The 17518-nt window shown below is 39.5% G+C and overlaps 1 protein-coding gene across 1 annotated transcript in view; it reads right to left on the reverse strand.

The window, feature by feature from the left end:
• The window catches only part of snx19b (sorting nexin 19b), a 57307-nt gene extending 42015 nt beyond the window's left edge, over window positions 1–15292 (reverse strand). Inside the window, exons 1-10 of the mRNA XM_023274651.3 lie at window positions 15111–15292; window positions 11593–11871; window positions 10664–10858; window positions 8829–10067; window positions 7213–7411; window positions 6860–6960; window positions 6639–6758; window positions 5985–6109; window positions 4403–4496; window positions 4053–4224 (exon numbers count right to left, since the gene is read on the reverse strand). Coding sequence (XP_023130419.2) covers window positions 4053–4224; window positions 4403–4496; window positions 5985–6109; window positions 6639–6758; window positions 6860–6960; window positions 7213–7411; window positions 8829–10067; window positions 10664–10858; window positions 11593–11796 — 2449 coding nt within the window. The 5' untranslated portion in view covers window positions 11797–11871; window positions 15111–15292. The remainder of the gene's footprint in view (window positions 1–4052; window positions 4225–4402; window positions 4497–5984; window positions 6110–6638; window positions 6759–6859; window positions 6961–7212; window positions 7412–8828; window positions 10068–10663; window positions 10859–11592; window positions 11872–15110) is intronic.
• Between the last annotated feature and the right edge of the window lie 2226 nt (window positions 15293–17518).

Raw genomic sequence — 17518 nt, forward strand, 5'->3', positions numbered from 1 at the left:
CCCAAAGGTGTATAAATACATTTCCTGTTTGTTTCTTCTCCTGACAACAAATAGTGGTGAAAAAACTGCTTATTTAAATATTAAATTTTAGTGAATTAATCAGTCAATTCAGGCTGCTCAGTAAAGGTTACATAAATGTGTTTGCATTGCATTTGAGGGCTCACATTTCATCCAGCAAGTGTTCTTTTATGCTTTATAGTTCAATGATAGGGATGCAGTTTTAGACTAAATTAAAAAAAAATGCATAAATCTCTGAGTCATTTTGATTTGCAGTTCATGCAGGAGCATATTTCCATGGGCAGCAGTCCAAACTGCAGCTTTAGGTGTAACGAATGTCCACTTGAAGATAATGCATTAAAAATCAGCTGTTTCCAGCTAGAAGAGTCATTTACCACATTAACAATGTCTAGACTGGATTTCTGATAACATTATCCTCATTGAAAAAAAAATGCTTTCTTTTCAAAAATAAGGACATTTCTAAGTGACCCCAAACTTTTGAACAGTAGTGTACATCAGCATCAGACTGCTACATAGAAAAAAATGTATATTTCTCATACTGTATGGAAGATAAGTTGCAACATTTAAAAGGTGCATTATTAGCAACCTAATTGTAAAATTAAGACACCACTAAAGACTTTATATGGCAATTTGAAAATCTCAGAAATTTTAGCGCTGAAATATCGAAATATTAAACTTTGGAAAGAACCTGGATTCATTGGGTTCCACAAGTTTCTTTCTCCCAAAAAATAATTTTTGACTGACTAATTCAATCAGTAATTTCCAGGGGTTTCCAGCTACTCATCTGCACTTCTGTTTTTTTGATCATGTGACTGACAGAACTTGAGCGGACTGTACAGCTTTACTGTTTATCCTTCATGATGCCACGTTCAAGCTTCAATGTTTCATCTTGAAGCCGACATTTGTGAACTTAATTTATTTTTTATATTTACCAACTGAATTTGACTTTCAAGAAAAAAAAACACTTAACTGCTGTATTCAGCAGGAATTGACTCTCACCATGAAGTACTCGAGTTTAACTAGTTGTTAAAAAAGATTCAGTGTACTCTACAAACTATGCATTTATTGAAGTATCAAGGTATTGTGACTTCACCACCTCCTCTGTGAAAGCTGCATATTAGTCCTCCACAGAATGTGAGTTCAGGAACAAGAACTCGTTCACCCTTTGTTCACCCTGACTGTCTGGAAAAAAGGTCTAATCCTTCAAAAAGACAGTGACCAGATGCCTACACAATGAAAGATGCAATTTGGATTCAATTAGACAGGGAATGTCTTATTCCAGTGTCAAGCATGCAGTACGCAGAGATAGTTTCCATATGATGTTAATGAGATCACCCAGTTTTTGCTTTGGTGGTTCCCTGTGATGGAGCAGAGATGATGCAACAAGGTGGATGGTTAGACAAAAAAATGAATACGACTTGGTAGTATGCAATGGAAAGAAAAAAAAACAAGTCAAAGAAACCTCACATTTGAAATCAAGTGAACTGAAAAATATGCTTTCAACAGTTTACCTCAGAGTGGTAACTGTTCCACTGCACACTGGGGCCCTAACAGGTGCAACAAGCAGCAGCCTCATTTACCAGCTTTGGTACATTACTCACTTAAACCGCTTTTAGACTGAGAGAGACTAAAAGGCAACAATCTCAAAAATTAACAATAATGACATGACACCTAATCAAAGTTGGCTTTATGGAGTCAGTGCCAGTCCTCATTACAGATATGGTGTATAAAGCAGTTCTGGAACACACAACATGCCTTAAGCATGAACTCTTTCCTCCTCAAGGTGTGCAAGAGATATCTTGTTCATGAGATTGGCACAGACAGACAACCCAAAAACATAATGTAACCACAGCTGTCACCAGCATGGAGGCAGAACAAATCAATCCCTGTGTGGAAAGCGTTGAACGATTTTGGGGAAGCAAGACACAACAAAGTGCAAAGGAAAGTGTTAAAAACAGGACGAATAGGCGAGACAGTGGGATGCAGCCAAAAGTAGCGTATGACCGCTGTTTTTGCCTCATATTCAAGTTGAGTGTTTGAAAAAAGGTGTTCATAGATTTAGAAGAATAGATCTGGATTTGGAAAACACATTGTAGGACTTGATTCATTTCAATCATATCATTCTGTAAGTCTCAGGAGGTACTACTGCATTTGTGAAAAAACTGTATCAAGCCTTTCAGAGCTCCAGAGGGAGCTGTGTCAACATGGGGGTAAACACTCGGAACTACAATAGCTACCACTAACTTAACACACCTGAATCTCTGACAGCACTGTCAGCAGTCAAGTTACATTATGGGTAAGGAAGAAGGTTTAAAAAAAAAAAAAAAAAAAAGGACAATATCCCTGGTTTGCTGCATCAAACTCCAAAACTGAAAAATACACACAAAACTCTCAGGCAGGTTTGAAAGAAATACACAAAAGAAGCATCAGATTTTTAATTTTCTTACAGTCCTTGGACTAATCATGTGTGACTTACCATCATGGCAATAAACAGAATCAAAATCACTTTTTGTTTTTAATCAGTACATCACATTTAATTATTCTAACTAATGAATTTACCAATAATAAACCCTTTGCACCAGACGCTGTAAAAAAATAAATAAAAAATTCTGTGGTCTTCGGTGCAAACAGACTTTTCAGGTGACCTGCAGGCTGTGTTACACAGAGCAGATAGAAGTACAGAGACAAATGAAAACATGTAAATAGTAAAATATCTATTGTATGTACAGCTACCACTATTCACGATCAGTAACTCCTGTGAGTACTTGGGAAAGTGTTGCATATTTTTGGTGGGGTTTTTTGGTAAAATAATCAAGAAATTCAACTTTTGTTTTTCTTTTTTTATGATTTAAGGAATTATAATACTTTTGTAATACTGCACAGAAGACATTTTTGAGCTCTATTCACTTCATTGCTTTCTTAGAGGTGCAGTGACAGACTGTGATGGGAGCAATAAACGACCTGAAAAGCTTGGGGTTCAGAGGACTAAACTTTCAAAAACTGACAACAATATTATAGGAAAACATTGGCAAGTTGGCAGAGCAACAATAAAACAGGGGGTGTCTAAGGAACATTCCTGTAATGTGATGCCAGTGTCCTGGAAACCCCCTGCAGCAATTCAGTGGCACTGAATGGTAAATAAGAACTCCTGCCCACCAGCCTGGGCAGCCCCCACATGTCCCTCCTAGAGAGACCAAAGGCAGTGCTGGAAGTGGGTTTCTGTTTCTCTAGTCATTAAGGATGAGTGCATTTAGGGCACATTTTACCTACACTCAACTTACCCCGGATGAATGTCTTTTTATATGCTTGTTACAGGCCGTAGTCTACAGCTAGAAGAATTCAGTTAAATAAGTTTCCCTTACAATTCATGCATGGCTCTCTCACTCTCTTCCTTAGTTTTTGTCTTTTCAGTTACAGCAGTACACCAATGTTTGCCAACATATGAATAAAGAATCTGGAGAATGTGATGAGAGAATGTAAGATAGCACAAACAGGTTTCGGTCAGACGTCCCCGATCATCATGGTGAGATACTGAATGGAAAGCGGTAATCAGTTAGTGAGTCAGTCAGTGAGCTTACTAAAGGAAAACGAAAGCAGACAAGCCAGAGTGAGTCAGACAAACAGACCGCAGAGATAATGATGAAAGGCTGGGAGAGTAACACTCAACACTGGATTTTAGCTTTTGCTTTTAAGATTCTTTCATCTAGCTGTAGTACCAGTTCTCTTTTGTAATATAACACTAGTACGATGATTCCAGTGGACTCGACAAAAACTGGTACACAAAATTGTTTAAAGGCCATAGAGAAGTGATATGTTTTAGAATCAGTTGTTTGTTTACGAGCAACTCTCCTGCGTGTGGTGCTGTGTTAGCAGATGGATGTAATGGCAGTTTTATTTCATTTCACATTATTTGAAGTTGTTCCTTGATCTTTTTAAACTTACAAGCAGCTTTGAGAGATGAACCAAGTAAGCAACCTTACTGAACGTGACATCAATCAAAGTGAATACAGTATTGCAGCAGAACCTCTCCTTACCATGTTCCTGACTCTGCTTTCCACTCAAGTCGTCATCCAGACAGCCTAGGGTTAGGCTGGGGAATTCACCTAATACGAGACTGCCTTCCCTCTCCGGCTCGGCTCTGACGGACACTATCTCCTGCTCAGTGATAAACTCTTGCAAACCTCTTAAAGACATCCTTTTAAACACCTGTGGAAGCACAGAGCAGGACAAATAGTTGAGAAAAAAGCATTCCAATATAGTTATATGAATTGTCAAATAAATCAAAGGTGTCTTTTTATAAACAACCTGGTGTTAATTGTGTCACTTGAGAGCAGAATCCAGTTTAAACTACTCAGGAGTGCAAAGTGTGATGCAAGTTACTTACCGTGCTAGTTTGGTCACAGCTCAACAAAACCTGTGGTCTTATGTCTGATCCATTCATAAAGGGGATGTTTTTACTGGAAAACTTCAGACGAGACCTAGAATCATACAAACCATGAACATGCACACATACATAAATCGTTATGCTCAGGAACATTACCCCTAGCATTAGAGACTGGGAGGTTTCATGCTACTCCAGAGAAGGACAGACTTTGTTTGCTGTATACTTTAGATGAAGTTGAGAATGAGGTTCACTTTATGTTTAACTGTCCTGTATATGAAGATATCAAGGAGGTACTTCTTAGTAAAATGTCCTCTGTTTATGTTGATTTCTTTTGGTTAGATGATCATGAAAAACTAGAGTTATGTTTTAGAAGAGTAACCTTTTTCATGACAGAATTTCTTTGCCAGGCCTGGGATAAAAGGCAACACATTTTGTTAGAGAACTGAGCAGCAGAATAATGTGTGTTTTGGATGTACTGCTACAATGCTGGTATATTGGTGTCTTGCAAACCCATGAGGGTTGCACACAAAAATAAAGAAATCAACTCTAGCAATCTGAACTGTGACATAATTACACATAGATTAAGACTGCATGAGCTTGACTTCACGTTGGAACAAGTCCGAGCTTCCTCCATACAAGTTCTGATCCCTCACTGGCATCTCATTCCCAGACAGAAGATCATTGTGGAGCTTTGAAATTACACTGTTAAGTCAACAAAAGTTAGAAGGTTCACTGGGCTCTTAATAACAATGTAGGATAAAGACATGACTCAAACACAAACAGAACAAGCTTCTCCTCCAATCTTTTTAGCAACCAGAGTGATTCCTGCCTGTATGACTAGCTGTCTGAAAAGGAGTGACTGTGACGACATCAGCAACTCTCTAAAAAGGTCAGATTTTTAACTAGAAGCACTCGGAGCAGCCGCATGTTTTTGCTGGGGAGCTGAATGAGGCCACATATATTCTCCAATCTTTTGGTACAACTGAAAAACAACAATGGCACTAAGAAAACAAGAAAGGCACTCAGAGAGCGCAGTACTCTGCTAAAGGCTGTTCAGTCGTTCTACCATTTCGGATGGATTAAATCTTTAAACGATTCGTGGTCTGCAGCAGTCCGTTTGTAGTAGGAACACAATCATGTGATCGTCAGAAGGCAGCTGATGCAGTGTTCACTTGTTGTCATAGTTAGTGGCGCAGTGCTGCTATCTAGCAATGATACAGAAATCTTTAACAAATCCATGGATCCCAACTATAAGCCACATCACTGCCAAAATCTAATCACTTGGTCCTTGTGTCATTTCTGACCTTCCCTGAAAATTTCATCCAAATCCGTTACTCTGTTTTTGAGTAATGTTGCTAACAGACAGACAAACAGACAGACAAACGCCGATCGTCACATAACTCCGCCACGTTCCCTGGTGGAGTAAAAAGCTATATGGACATTCAGCCTAAAGCTAAACATTTATTCTTTACTAGACATAACACATAGTGACAAACGTTTTACAAACTTTTCTTTTTAAAGTATGAGACAGTTAAATACGTAGAACCACAGCAAGAAAAAAAATCCCGGCCACGTGTCATACTTGCTCTTCTTGTCTGCAGGTATTTTTCCTCCATCCACCTCTGCTTCATTATCATCTGTAGGGCTCTGAGGTTCTGAACGAGGAAACGCAGTCTTCAGGGTGTCCACAATGGCATTTACCACAATCTACACATGCAAACACACACATGCACTGCATTACAAACTATGGACCCAAAGATGTATGGACGTACTGTTCTTCAAAATAAACTTAATGGTACAACAAAGAAAAAAAAGTTAGGTCTTGTGCTCACAACGCTGCAATGCAGTCTGACTACACAAGGTGAGTTAGCTGTTTTTGTTGTGTACACATTCAGCAGGTGTGAGCACCAACTAATCACAAGATTTAGTTCACCATGTCTTCTTATCCTTCCCCGAACCCTACTTCAATTAAAGGATCACATTTTGACACAGTAATTGATTATACATTGCAAATGGTGCTTGACATGCCGACACAACAGGAATTCAGGGAGCATGCCAAACATGGGAGGAGCACTGGGTGCAGTGCACAGATGCACAAGGAGCCTGCTTGACTGGCTTTCGATAAATGGAGTCATGGAACTTTTTGATTGCACCTCATGGTAATTATCACACATGCTGCAGTTCATAAAGTCAAATCTAATTCAGTAGCATCGTAATAAGATAATCAGGAGCAAACCTTGTCTATGCGCGACACAATGAAAGGCTTCTTGACAAAAGCGATCCTGGCATCTGTATTGAGAGCGAGAAACTCCTGCATCTCTTCACTGTTGGCTACTTCAGGGATGGCACACAGTTGCTGAAAAGATCAAAACAGAAGAAACCAAAAACAACCTGAAATGTTACACTGGGCCAACAAATCCAAAATTAATGTAATAAAACATGAAACAGTCCACCAACTTTTAGAAAGGTCTCAAGGAGTCCTTTCCTCGCCTCAATCTTGTCACTGTCCATGTTTCCAAAAGGCATGTCTGGGAATACTTTCTTTGGACCTTTCACACCTGAAACACAGTCAGAATAGTCAGGCTTAATTATACATAAAATCAGTATTGATATCCAAGATTTCTACCACAAATCTTGGCCAGTGTGTAGGTAACACATAGATATCTAAAACACAGACTGAAGCTATACAGTCACACATTTTCACACACTAGAAGCTCCAAACAGCTACACAGGATCTAAAATGTTCACTTAAATACTGGCATAACTTAGACAAGAATGTGGCGAGCTGATTAAGACTCCATCTCCTATACCTTTGATAAGTTTCCGTAGGTCCGTTCTTTCTTCTAGCCGTGTTTGCAGGTTGAGGAATTCGCTATATCGTCTGTTGACCATGTGATAGGCTACAGGCTGAACAGATGATGGATTCTCACAACCTGTCTGTAGAGCTTCAGCATCCTCACACCCTGGCTGGATGCTTCCTGGGTTTTCACAACCCATTGCTGTCTCATACTGAAAAACAGCATAACCTGTTAGGACTTACATACTTTACTGATTTCCAAAATAAACGTTTATTATGAGGAACATGCTGCTGTTTGTAAAATGTCTTAGTGAGGATAATGCGAGTGCCTACTGCCACGTAGTATATTGTGAAACCAATTTCTCAGCATTCACAAAACTATTAAATGTATGACATTTCCCCTCTCAATTTAAAATGTTGTTAGAGACAAAAATGGATTTAAAAATGCAACAGAAATTAAAAACAAGATCAGTTGCAATTTTCATATCGTTGCCTCTTATGTCCAGTGGGAAATTAAATGTCTTTGAGCTGAAGTGAAATACATGCAGTTAAGTCAGTCTTAAGACGATGATGTCAAATGTAGCTCTGAAGAACAACAATAAACCTGTAATTTGTAAGGTAATAAATATATTAATCCATGACACATTTCACTGTTGCATCTTCCAAAAACCATTCCATATGGTAAAAATGTGACAGTGCTGTATTAGCTTTGCAGAAAAGTAGACCTAAAGGCTAATTTGTATTTCTAGTCTCAGAAAAGTTCTTTAGCTTTTCAGCAGTTTTGCTCATAAACTCAATTATGAGTAAATTTTTAAGCAAAAATTTTTTTAAAAAAAGGAAAAAGCAATTTCATCACTTTTTACAAGATAAAATATGATGCTTTCCTGTAATTTATGACTGTAAAATGACTAACTTTGGGTATTGAGCTAATGTTTACATTAAAAAGCAAGTAGAACATCTCTCTGTCTCTGCAAATATTCTAGGATAGTTTTTCACAATTTTCCTGCAGTCTTCATCACTGCTTTTGTTGGTGCATTGTTATGTTTGTTGGCGCATCTCCCCCAACGAATGTGAAACCACAGAACAGTTTAAAACCAATGAAAGGATATGAATCACGCCAGCCACATGCTTGTGTGTCCATGTACACATTCACAATGCAATATATGAACCTGATCACAAAAACATGGCTTCATAGCACTAGTAGTCAAAACTTCCATAGTTGAAGAAGGCAGAAATCTGGAAAACGCAACAACCCACCAAAATTTGAATTTATATAGCTGTCCTCCTGAAGCAGATTTAAACTCCGGTCTCCCAGGTAAACGTCTTTCGTTTAACCTATCGTGCCACCCCATCTTGCTCTCACTGCTGATTTTGGCGCTGTTCACATTGTCTCATCTAATCAGTGAAAAGCCTTGTGATTGTCTAAAAACTTTTGTCACTCTCAAACGGAGCCACTTATACCTGTAACTTTTAAAGTGATCTTCGAAAAATCTCTTGGGGTTGTATCTTTGGTTCAAAAATCACCTAAGTCCCACGAAAAGTGCACCCCAACATAAGGCTGCAGAAAACAAATAATGACAACTGAACAGAGAAAAAGAGAAACACGTATAGAATATGTAATCTCCTTACTTTGATGGTGTACAGTGTGTAGGGGTGCGAGCCAGTGCCGCGATGTTCCTTAGCTGTGATGGTGCCAGTGATGCGGAGGTTCTGAATGATAACTGGACCTTCAGGGCTGCTGAGAGGCTCAAAACTGAACGTCCCCATTGGGGAACAGCCCTGCAGTGGACTGACAACAGTGAGCTCATTGGGGTTCCCCATCCCTGTCTGTTCTACACCCAGAAGTAGCTCTCTGTTTGGATTTACTGCAGGGGAACTGCCTTCCCTCTCCAGCTCCAGCAGGTTGCTCATAGTGGGAGTACCCTCTGCTATCCTGGCTGAAGAGGGACCACTGCCATTTGGATGCTCCACTGGTTCTGAATTCACCAGGACTTTAGGGAAAGAGCCATCCACTGGACTGGGGCAAACATTCTCCAAGTCCACGGCACTGTTGTTCTCAACAAATGTGCCGCATTCTTTCTGTCTGTCATACAGACCTTCCTCTTGCCCTACCATGACCAAGGAATCAATGGAACTCCGTTTATAATCAGCCAATGGAGAATCCAGGTCAGAGTCATTTTCCTGGTAGAAAGGATTTGACTTGCTTCCTCTCATGAAACGCCTTAAAAAGGGTTGAGTAGTTTCATCTTCTTCAGTGTTATTGTGTGGAAAGTCCACCTCGTCTGACTCAACCACATCAAATGCAGTGAGCTCAGGCATGGCTGTTTCTGTGTGATTGATCATTTCAGTCTCTGTTCTTTGTAGAGGAGCTTCACTATTTTTCTGAGCTGCATGTGTTTGTTGTAGCGGAGCGAGATCTGATTCAGCAGGTGGTGCTGGTGGCAGTGGGGATAAAGCCGTTGTCTCTGTTGCTATTGTCTCCTGCAGTTTGCTGGAGTTGCTGAATATTGCTATCATGAGGAGGTTTAACCAGTCAGGGTCAGACAGTTTATCAATGAGAGGAAGCAGGACATTGCAGGTTATGAGCTCTCCGACGACAAATCGACCGGTGCGGGTTTCCAAGTGAGGTGACGGCACCAACACATGTAGCAACAAATCCACAACTGCTCTGACATAGTTGACTTCCACCATGTCACTGGTCATGGCAAGGTGAGGTTTGGTAACACTGGAATATGCTTTCCATAGCTGCTGGCTCTCAGTGCTCTGATTAGCTGTCAGGGACATCTGCTGCTTGGTCACCAGCTCTTTGGCTCTGATATAGTCCTGCAGGTGGCAGCCAAACAGGTCTAGGATCCTCTGGGTCAGCTCCTGCAGGAATTCAAAAAGTAACACATCCCATTAAAGAGCATTTGTGGTTTTCAAATTTAAATGTGAGTCTGTCTCTTTATTCATACATCATCTCAAATCATTAAATGTTTTGAACATTGAAATATGTCAGTTCGAAAGATAAAAAATCTTTTTCAGCTGAAATACTTCAAGACCATAAACCTGTGATGAGGGTTCATACCTTGCTTCAGTTTGAGCCAGTAAAGGCCCTGAATGCCTGATGTTTTTGAAACACTTATAAATCATTACAGCTATACATGAAATTAATAACCCATCATTGAGCTTTTGACATTCACTGTAAACATAACAATGCATATGAAAGAAACGTCTGTGTAATTTAAAGAAAGTTCCAAGCAAATAGACTATGAAAGATCACGTGTTAAAGTAACAGTGCTAAGTAATACACTATTAAAACACTAGCTTTCTCCATAAATAAATCCAGCTACACACAATCCACATGAAAAGAAAATCCTTTTCTCCTCAACATGTACATCTTAAAAATTGGTTATACTGTAGAAAGCAGCACACTGTAACACATTTTGAAAGTTCCCTCCTCTGATATCTTATAAACTCAGTACCTTTCTCTCAACATGTCTTGCACGCAGTTTCAGCTCCATTGCCATAGAGATCATGGCCTCCTGAACCTCTGTTTCAAAACCACTCTCAGATGACACAGTGGAGTACCACGAAGTGACAAAGTCCCTGATGATTTTCCTCACTGTGTTGTGAATCTCCTGATCCAAGTGATGCTCATCCTCTACAGATGGTGGAACCTGAAATTTAGCACGTTTCACTTGTCAGTATGCTTTACTGCCATGAGAGTCAGGTTAAAAATGCTGCCAAAGAATTAAGGATGATGTAATTTTTAAAAAAGAAGAAAGCTAGCTCTTTATTAAGTGGAAGAAATACATTTAAAATGAAATCGCATTTTTTAAAGAACAACTGAGTAGCACAAATAACAGTAGAGAAGAGTAATTATGTGTTGTGTGTGTGCTATGTCGAGATACTCATCATGTTCAGTGATGATTTAATAACGTGCCCCTCTGATTGTGCCATACAGCCCAATAAAGTGCAGCTACGTTTGCTACATGAGCCTCTCTTAACACATTCTATTGCTTTTCATTGTTGTCTAGTTCTGTTCTCAGGACCAGCCAACAGAATGGACAGATCCTGGGTTTGTAGGGCCTGAAATCTGAGTTTGTCTGGGGGACTTCCTTTGAGATTTGAGATTCTTTATTTGTTTACAATCAGTGGGTGATGGAATAATTATGCCCTGCATGCATTGGTTGGTGTTTTTATTTGGATGCTTAATATGGATCATAGAAGCTGATCAGTCAGATTACACTGTCCGACATTTAACAAATACAAAATGAGTGGCAATCATACTAGTGCTAGATATGAGCCCCTGCATCTTGAGGCTAAAGTCATCTTTTTTTCTAATCATGTCAACAAATACAAACTGAAACTAACACTGGAGTTGTAAACTATGTTTAATTGTACATTTTACCTGCTCCAGGGTGATAAATCTCTCCAGGTGAATCACACTGTTGGACTCCAGCACAGCCTGCGAGCCGAGCCAGCCACCTAGCACCACCAGCAAGCTGGTGAACATGCACAACAGCCAGATGTTGACCAGCAGGTGAAACAGCACTAGCCATGCCAACACCACACCAAAGCCCAACAAGCTCCTCTGTCCCAACACCTCAGCCATGGCACGGCAGGGGTTAGCGTCTTCACACCCTCAAGGAGAGAAGTGGAGATCACGCTTGCCAGAGTAACATCACACCTTGAAAAGCAAAACCAATGGAGAATGTCAGGGAATTCTGCGATGTCGAGAGATGAATGAGGAGGCAGACTCAGAGACACTGAAGACTCAGATGGCTTGTGCTGAGAATAAGGTGTACTGGTATCAGGAGAAGTGATACAACCAGCAACACAGTAATGTGAGCACTGGCAGCATCAACTCTGAGGATTCTCTTCAACCTTGGGTATATATTGAGATGGGAGGAATGCCAGATTTAGATTCCAGCCCAATATTGCTCAATTTTATTGTTGTTTATTTGATCTCATTACCTCCTGACTGTACTGTATATATCTTGCCTCTTTTGCATATCTTGGAATTCTTAATATAGTTTTGTTTATATGTACATTCGATTTTCTTATTCATTGTTGTTAATTTAGCTCAGTGTTTCTCAAATAGTGGGGCGCGCCCCCCTGGGGGGGCGCAGAGGCATGTCAAGGGGGACGCGGGCGACTGGGAGGAAAAGGTCCTTCAACACGGAACTAATTAGCAGAACTACTGTTTTAACGTCGGCCTGTTTTTCGCGGCGTACAACAATACTGAAATTGTGCTGGCCCCATAGACTGTATATGCCATAGATATAAAAAAATATTAATAATAATGATCTTCTGTATATATCTATGGTATATGCACTGGCCGTTCAGACTCCGAAGTACAGACTCCAGAGAACAGGAGAACGCATCGTTAATGTGCAGTCGGAACACCAGCGTACTCGATCACGTCACATACTCGGCTCATCTCCTCCGATTATTTTTACCAGCAATGTCAAACATACGGCCTGTGGGCCAAAACCGGCTCACCAGACGGTCCATTTCGGCCCGCGGGACGACTTTACAAATGATAAAAATTACAACAACATTAGCTGTAAATTGTAAATTTGTAAAATTGTAAATTTAAAATAATTTCTAGAACTTGACAAGTTGTTCTGATCATAAAGTAAAATACTAGATTGTTCAGTTCCAGATACCTGTGACTGAATGTTTTGTGTTTTTGTAGATAAACTGTGATCTGGCAGTTACAATGCATTTTATGATGAACTGAGACATAATAGGCTACTGTTGAAACAACTTGTTTTCCTTAAGAAATTTCAGGTTCATAATATTTTGTAAAAAGACACTTCATTAAATGTGAACATTTTCAGAATGTACTTTTTTTTTTAAACTAAAACAAAGGGGAAAAGTTGGAGTTGTGGTTATTTATAGGTTATTATGCTGTGATTTTACTGGTGGGGTTATGTGGTCCCTGGACTAAAATGAGTTTGACACCCCTGATCTTTACTGTGAAAAACAACAAAATGGAATCAGAAAAAATAACACAGCCCTGCATATTCATGTTTTCACAGTTTATATATATATATATATATACACACACACACACACACACACACACACACACACACACACACACACACACACACACACACACACACACACACACACATACACACACACACACACACACACACACATATATATATATACACACACACACATATACGCACAAAGTTACTGGGGGGGCACGGAAGTTTTTTGTCCTCCAAAGGGGGGCCCGACAGAAAAAATTAAAAAATTTGAGAACCACTGATTTAGCTGGTTTCAATGCACCGTTCAGTGGCAGGTACTTATATTTTCGTCATGCCCCCATGTATGATGATAATAAATGTATTCTATTCTATTCTATTCTATCCTATATGGAGACAGCTTGTCTACTCCATAACATCAGACTATACAATATCTAAACTTAACCAAGTTCTGTTTTTTCTACAGCAGTTGCCTTTCTCTCATGTATCTTCTTCTGCAGCATCTGCTTTTCTCAGGGTCATATTAGGGACAGAGAGGGCCTGAATGAGCTCCCAACCTCAGTTGGGGAGAAGCAAATAGGAACAGGGGTCAGAGGTGACTTATAGGTTCAACAACTTGATTTAAGGTGACTGTAGTTGACAGATGCGACCTGCATGATATTCTGGAATGTCTTCAGCTAACAGCTGTGAGGAAATACCTCAATTAGGGGAAAGAGAGTATTTTTTTTCTACACAGAGAATATAGCTTTAGTATAACATTCAAACCAGATTGTGAATCCTCACTGAGTGCGAATTTGTCATCTATATGAAGTACAGAGGATGAATATATGCACAGACAAGCCTGCATGAACTCCCAATGAACTCTGCACTAAAAATGTTTTTAGGCTAGAACTAGACTCCATGTTTTGGAAACTGAGCCTTAGAATATAGATCCTGGCTCTACGAACCAACTGCTACTTACTGTGTATTTAGAGATAATATACAAGATAAACATAATATTCACCAAACTGATTTTAAAAGTTGATTTCAAACAGTACTTATACATACAAAACGGGGATATTATCTGCTGCTTGCTTTTACAGTAACTGCAGCAGCTGCCCCCAGAATGACAAGTATCTCATTTGAATCTCGTGGACACCATTTGCAAATCCACAGCATATTTATGCTAGCTGCTAGTTTTCATAATGCTTCACTAGTACACAAACGTTTAAACGCTTGACTAATAAAACCAGCCGGTGTTTACTCACACTGGTAGTAGTTTCTTTGTTTTTATCGGTCCTAATAACCTTCACCAGACAGTAGCATGGCGGACCGCTGTTATCGATGATACATACCGTTTTTTTTCTGGTGAGAAAATGTCACGCCAAACCGCGCACAGAAATTGACAATTTACCGTTTATTTGTTGCTTGACGCGTATACGTCCAACAAACACGGTTTGACATACATACTGGCGACATAAAAAGCAACAATTGAAAATTCGGCATACCAGGTGGTCGACCTGGAGCAATATATTTGACATATTTTGTATTTAATGTTGACGCTGTAACACTTCCTCAGTCACCTCCTTCCACGGTCAGCTAGTCATGGATGAGGAGTAGCTGGATGTGAAAGTCGGAGGGAGTTTTTGGCAAATCATTGTTTCTTGGCGTGTAACAAATAAAGCCGAACTGTAGACAAGATGCTGTTTATTTAACAGAGGTCTGCAATTATATTCTGCGAGATGTGGTCATTTGTAAAAACGCGTACCAACCTTTACCAGCTAAACTGTTTGCTAGGGGTATGTAGTGTTACGCTGAGAGCCACAGAGTGAGGTTTCCGAGGCTTGGACTGAGGCTACAGCTTTAGGAGTGGATTGGCATCGTGCTGTAGTTACATTTTAACCAAAGAAGTAAGCTAATAAAAAGAAAAAAACCACACTGTCACCTGTTCGAGCTGTCACGGCTCTCAGTAGAAGGTCTCGTGAGCGTCTGGACGGCTGTTCCTTTTGCTTTGTTTACTTCCTACGTAATGACGTAAGTTCTGATGACGAAGCCTCCTCATGGCGCCATGCACCATGAGCGCGAAAATGATCTGTCACATAATATTCTGCAATAAAGACATAACATTTTGACAGAGCGCCATGTCGAAAAGACAGAAAAATCTGTATTGTTTGTCTCCAACAACTACATCTCCCATTAGGCTTTGCCAACTGCTAAGGCTCATGGGACATGTTGTTTAAGGCGTGACAGGACCAGCAAAAGCATCTTTTTCAGGCACTGGTCAATTTCGAGATCTGGCTTCTACCGAACTAGTGGAAAGAAAACATCTAAAGTACACATTTAGTAGTTTATTTAAACACACTGTATCTATTAGGCATTTATGCAAATTAGCACATAGTTAATGAGCTATTGCCTCATTTTATATTTAAACAAAAACAATAATAATCTGAAAACTTACGAAAGATAATTGTTTTATTGTAAGTGATCCGCTGAGACGGTTTTATGGTGATATTCATTCTGTAAAATGGTTACCTGTAAATGGTTTCCAGGTTTATTCCAAAGCAATATTCTGAAGCTTTAACAAAGGGGTTTGTGCATATATCTTTTACATGCATAATTTGGAGAACATTTTATTCATTGAAATATGAAATTACAGTATTTTCTGATTTATAGAGTGATTTATATTGATGTAAAGACATATCCGATATCCCCTTTGTAAAATCTATAATATACTATAATATGCCAGCAAAATGAAACAAGAATGTTGAAGCTGGCTTCTTCCTATGTTCAGATTTGTGTCTGGATATTAATGTAAATAATGCCACTTTTAGACATGATGCTTTATTTACATATTTAAACACAGTATTTCAGAAAAGTCAAAATGCAAAAATAATATATTTTTTTACTGTAAGTGAACAACTAGGAAAGTTTTATGGTGATGTTTATTAGGGAAATAGTTTTATCTGTAAATGGTTTTTGAGTGGAAGTTCTCCAGTGGCACTTCCACACACCAGACTTTCCAGTTTGATCTCTATATATATTCTGTAGGTTTATACCGAGGTTTTTTTTTTTTTCACATTTCATTCACTGCCTGATTTGTAGAACATTTTATTAGATATCCACAACAAATCATCAAAATCCCCTGCTGAAACCTTTGGCACCAATAACAAAAGAAAATCTGAAGTGAACAAAGTTAACGAAGAATTCTGAAGCTGGCTTTATTATAAAATATTCTAATTACTTTTCCAGAACTGTATGCAAATCAGGGAATTCTAGACATATAATACCTCATTTGCACATTTAAACAGTTTCTGAAAACATGTAAACAGAAAATCATTGTTTTGTTGTAAGTTAAACTGTAGATCTTTGATTTTAAAAATGTACTGACGTGTGTACGACTTAAGTTTAGCTGTGTTTAATCAAACTTCTTATACAGTATCATAAAGACTGTAAAGATGAAACCTGCTTTGAGATGTTCTGGAAACCAGCTGCTGATTAATGTTAGACTGACCCACAGCCTGCAGCCAAAAGAAGGAAACTAAAGTCAGGATGGACACAGTGTGATGTCTCAACTCGGTGGATGTTCTAAACATAACAAGGAAACTTGGAACAGAAATGTCTTACATATACTTATGTAATTTAAACTGCAATTATCTTCTGAGCTTTGACGACAGTTTATGAGCTCTCTTGGACTTTTACATGGTGGTCTTGCGTGCATAAGCAAATGATAAGAGCGAGTGGTCGAGAAAATGTATACCTGATCGACTGAAACTTACTGAGCTAAAAATCAACAAGACATTATGCCGCCTCAAAATGAGTAATGCTGTCCACAGTGGAGGTGCACTTCAGGAGGAACAAGTCTCCACCCTCTCCTGTATGCATCAGTGGAACTGATCTGGCGATTGTATAGACTTACAACTACCTGGGAGTGAGTCTGGACAACAAGCTGGAGTGGTCCACAAACACAGAGGCTGTCTACTAGAGCGGTCTGAGCCGGATCTACTTCCTCAGAAGGCTCAGGTCCTTTAATGTATGCAGCAGCATGCTCCTGATGTTTTATCAGTTTGTGGTGGTGAGTGCCATCTTTACTGTGCTGTGCTAGGGTGCAGGCATCAAGGTGAAGGACGACAACAGACTGAATAAACTGATAAGGAAAGCCCAGTCTGCTGTTGGCAGTCAGTCGGCCACCCTGGAGGAGGTGGTGGAGCAGAGGATGCTGACCAAGCTGCTGGCCATCATGGACAACACCTCCCACTCCCTCCATAACACTGTGGACAATCTGAGGAGCAGCTTTAGCAACAGACTGAAATAAGCCTGCAGCTCCAAGGAACGGTACAGGAGGTCATTCCTCCC

The sequence above is a fragment of the Amphiprion ocellaris genome, chromosome 7 (genome assembly GCF_022539595.1).
Source record: "Amphiprion ocellaris isolate individual 3 ecotype Okinawa chromosome 7, ASM2253959v1, whole genome shotgun sequence".
In the NCBI taxonomy this organism is placed as follows: domain Eukaryota; kingdom Metazoa; phylum Chordata; class Actinopteri; family Pomacentridae; genus Amphiprion; species Amphiprion ocellaris.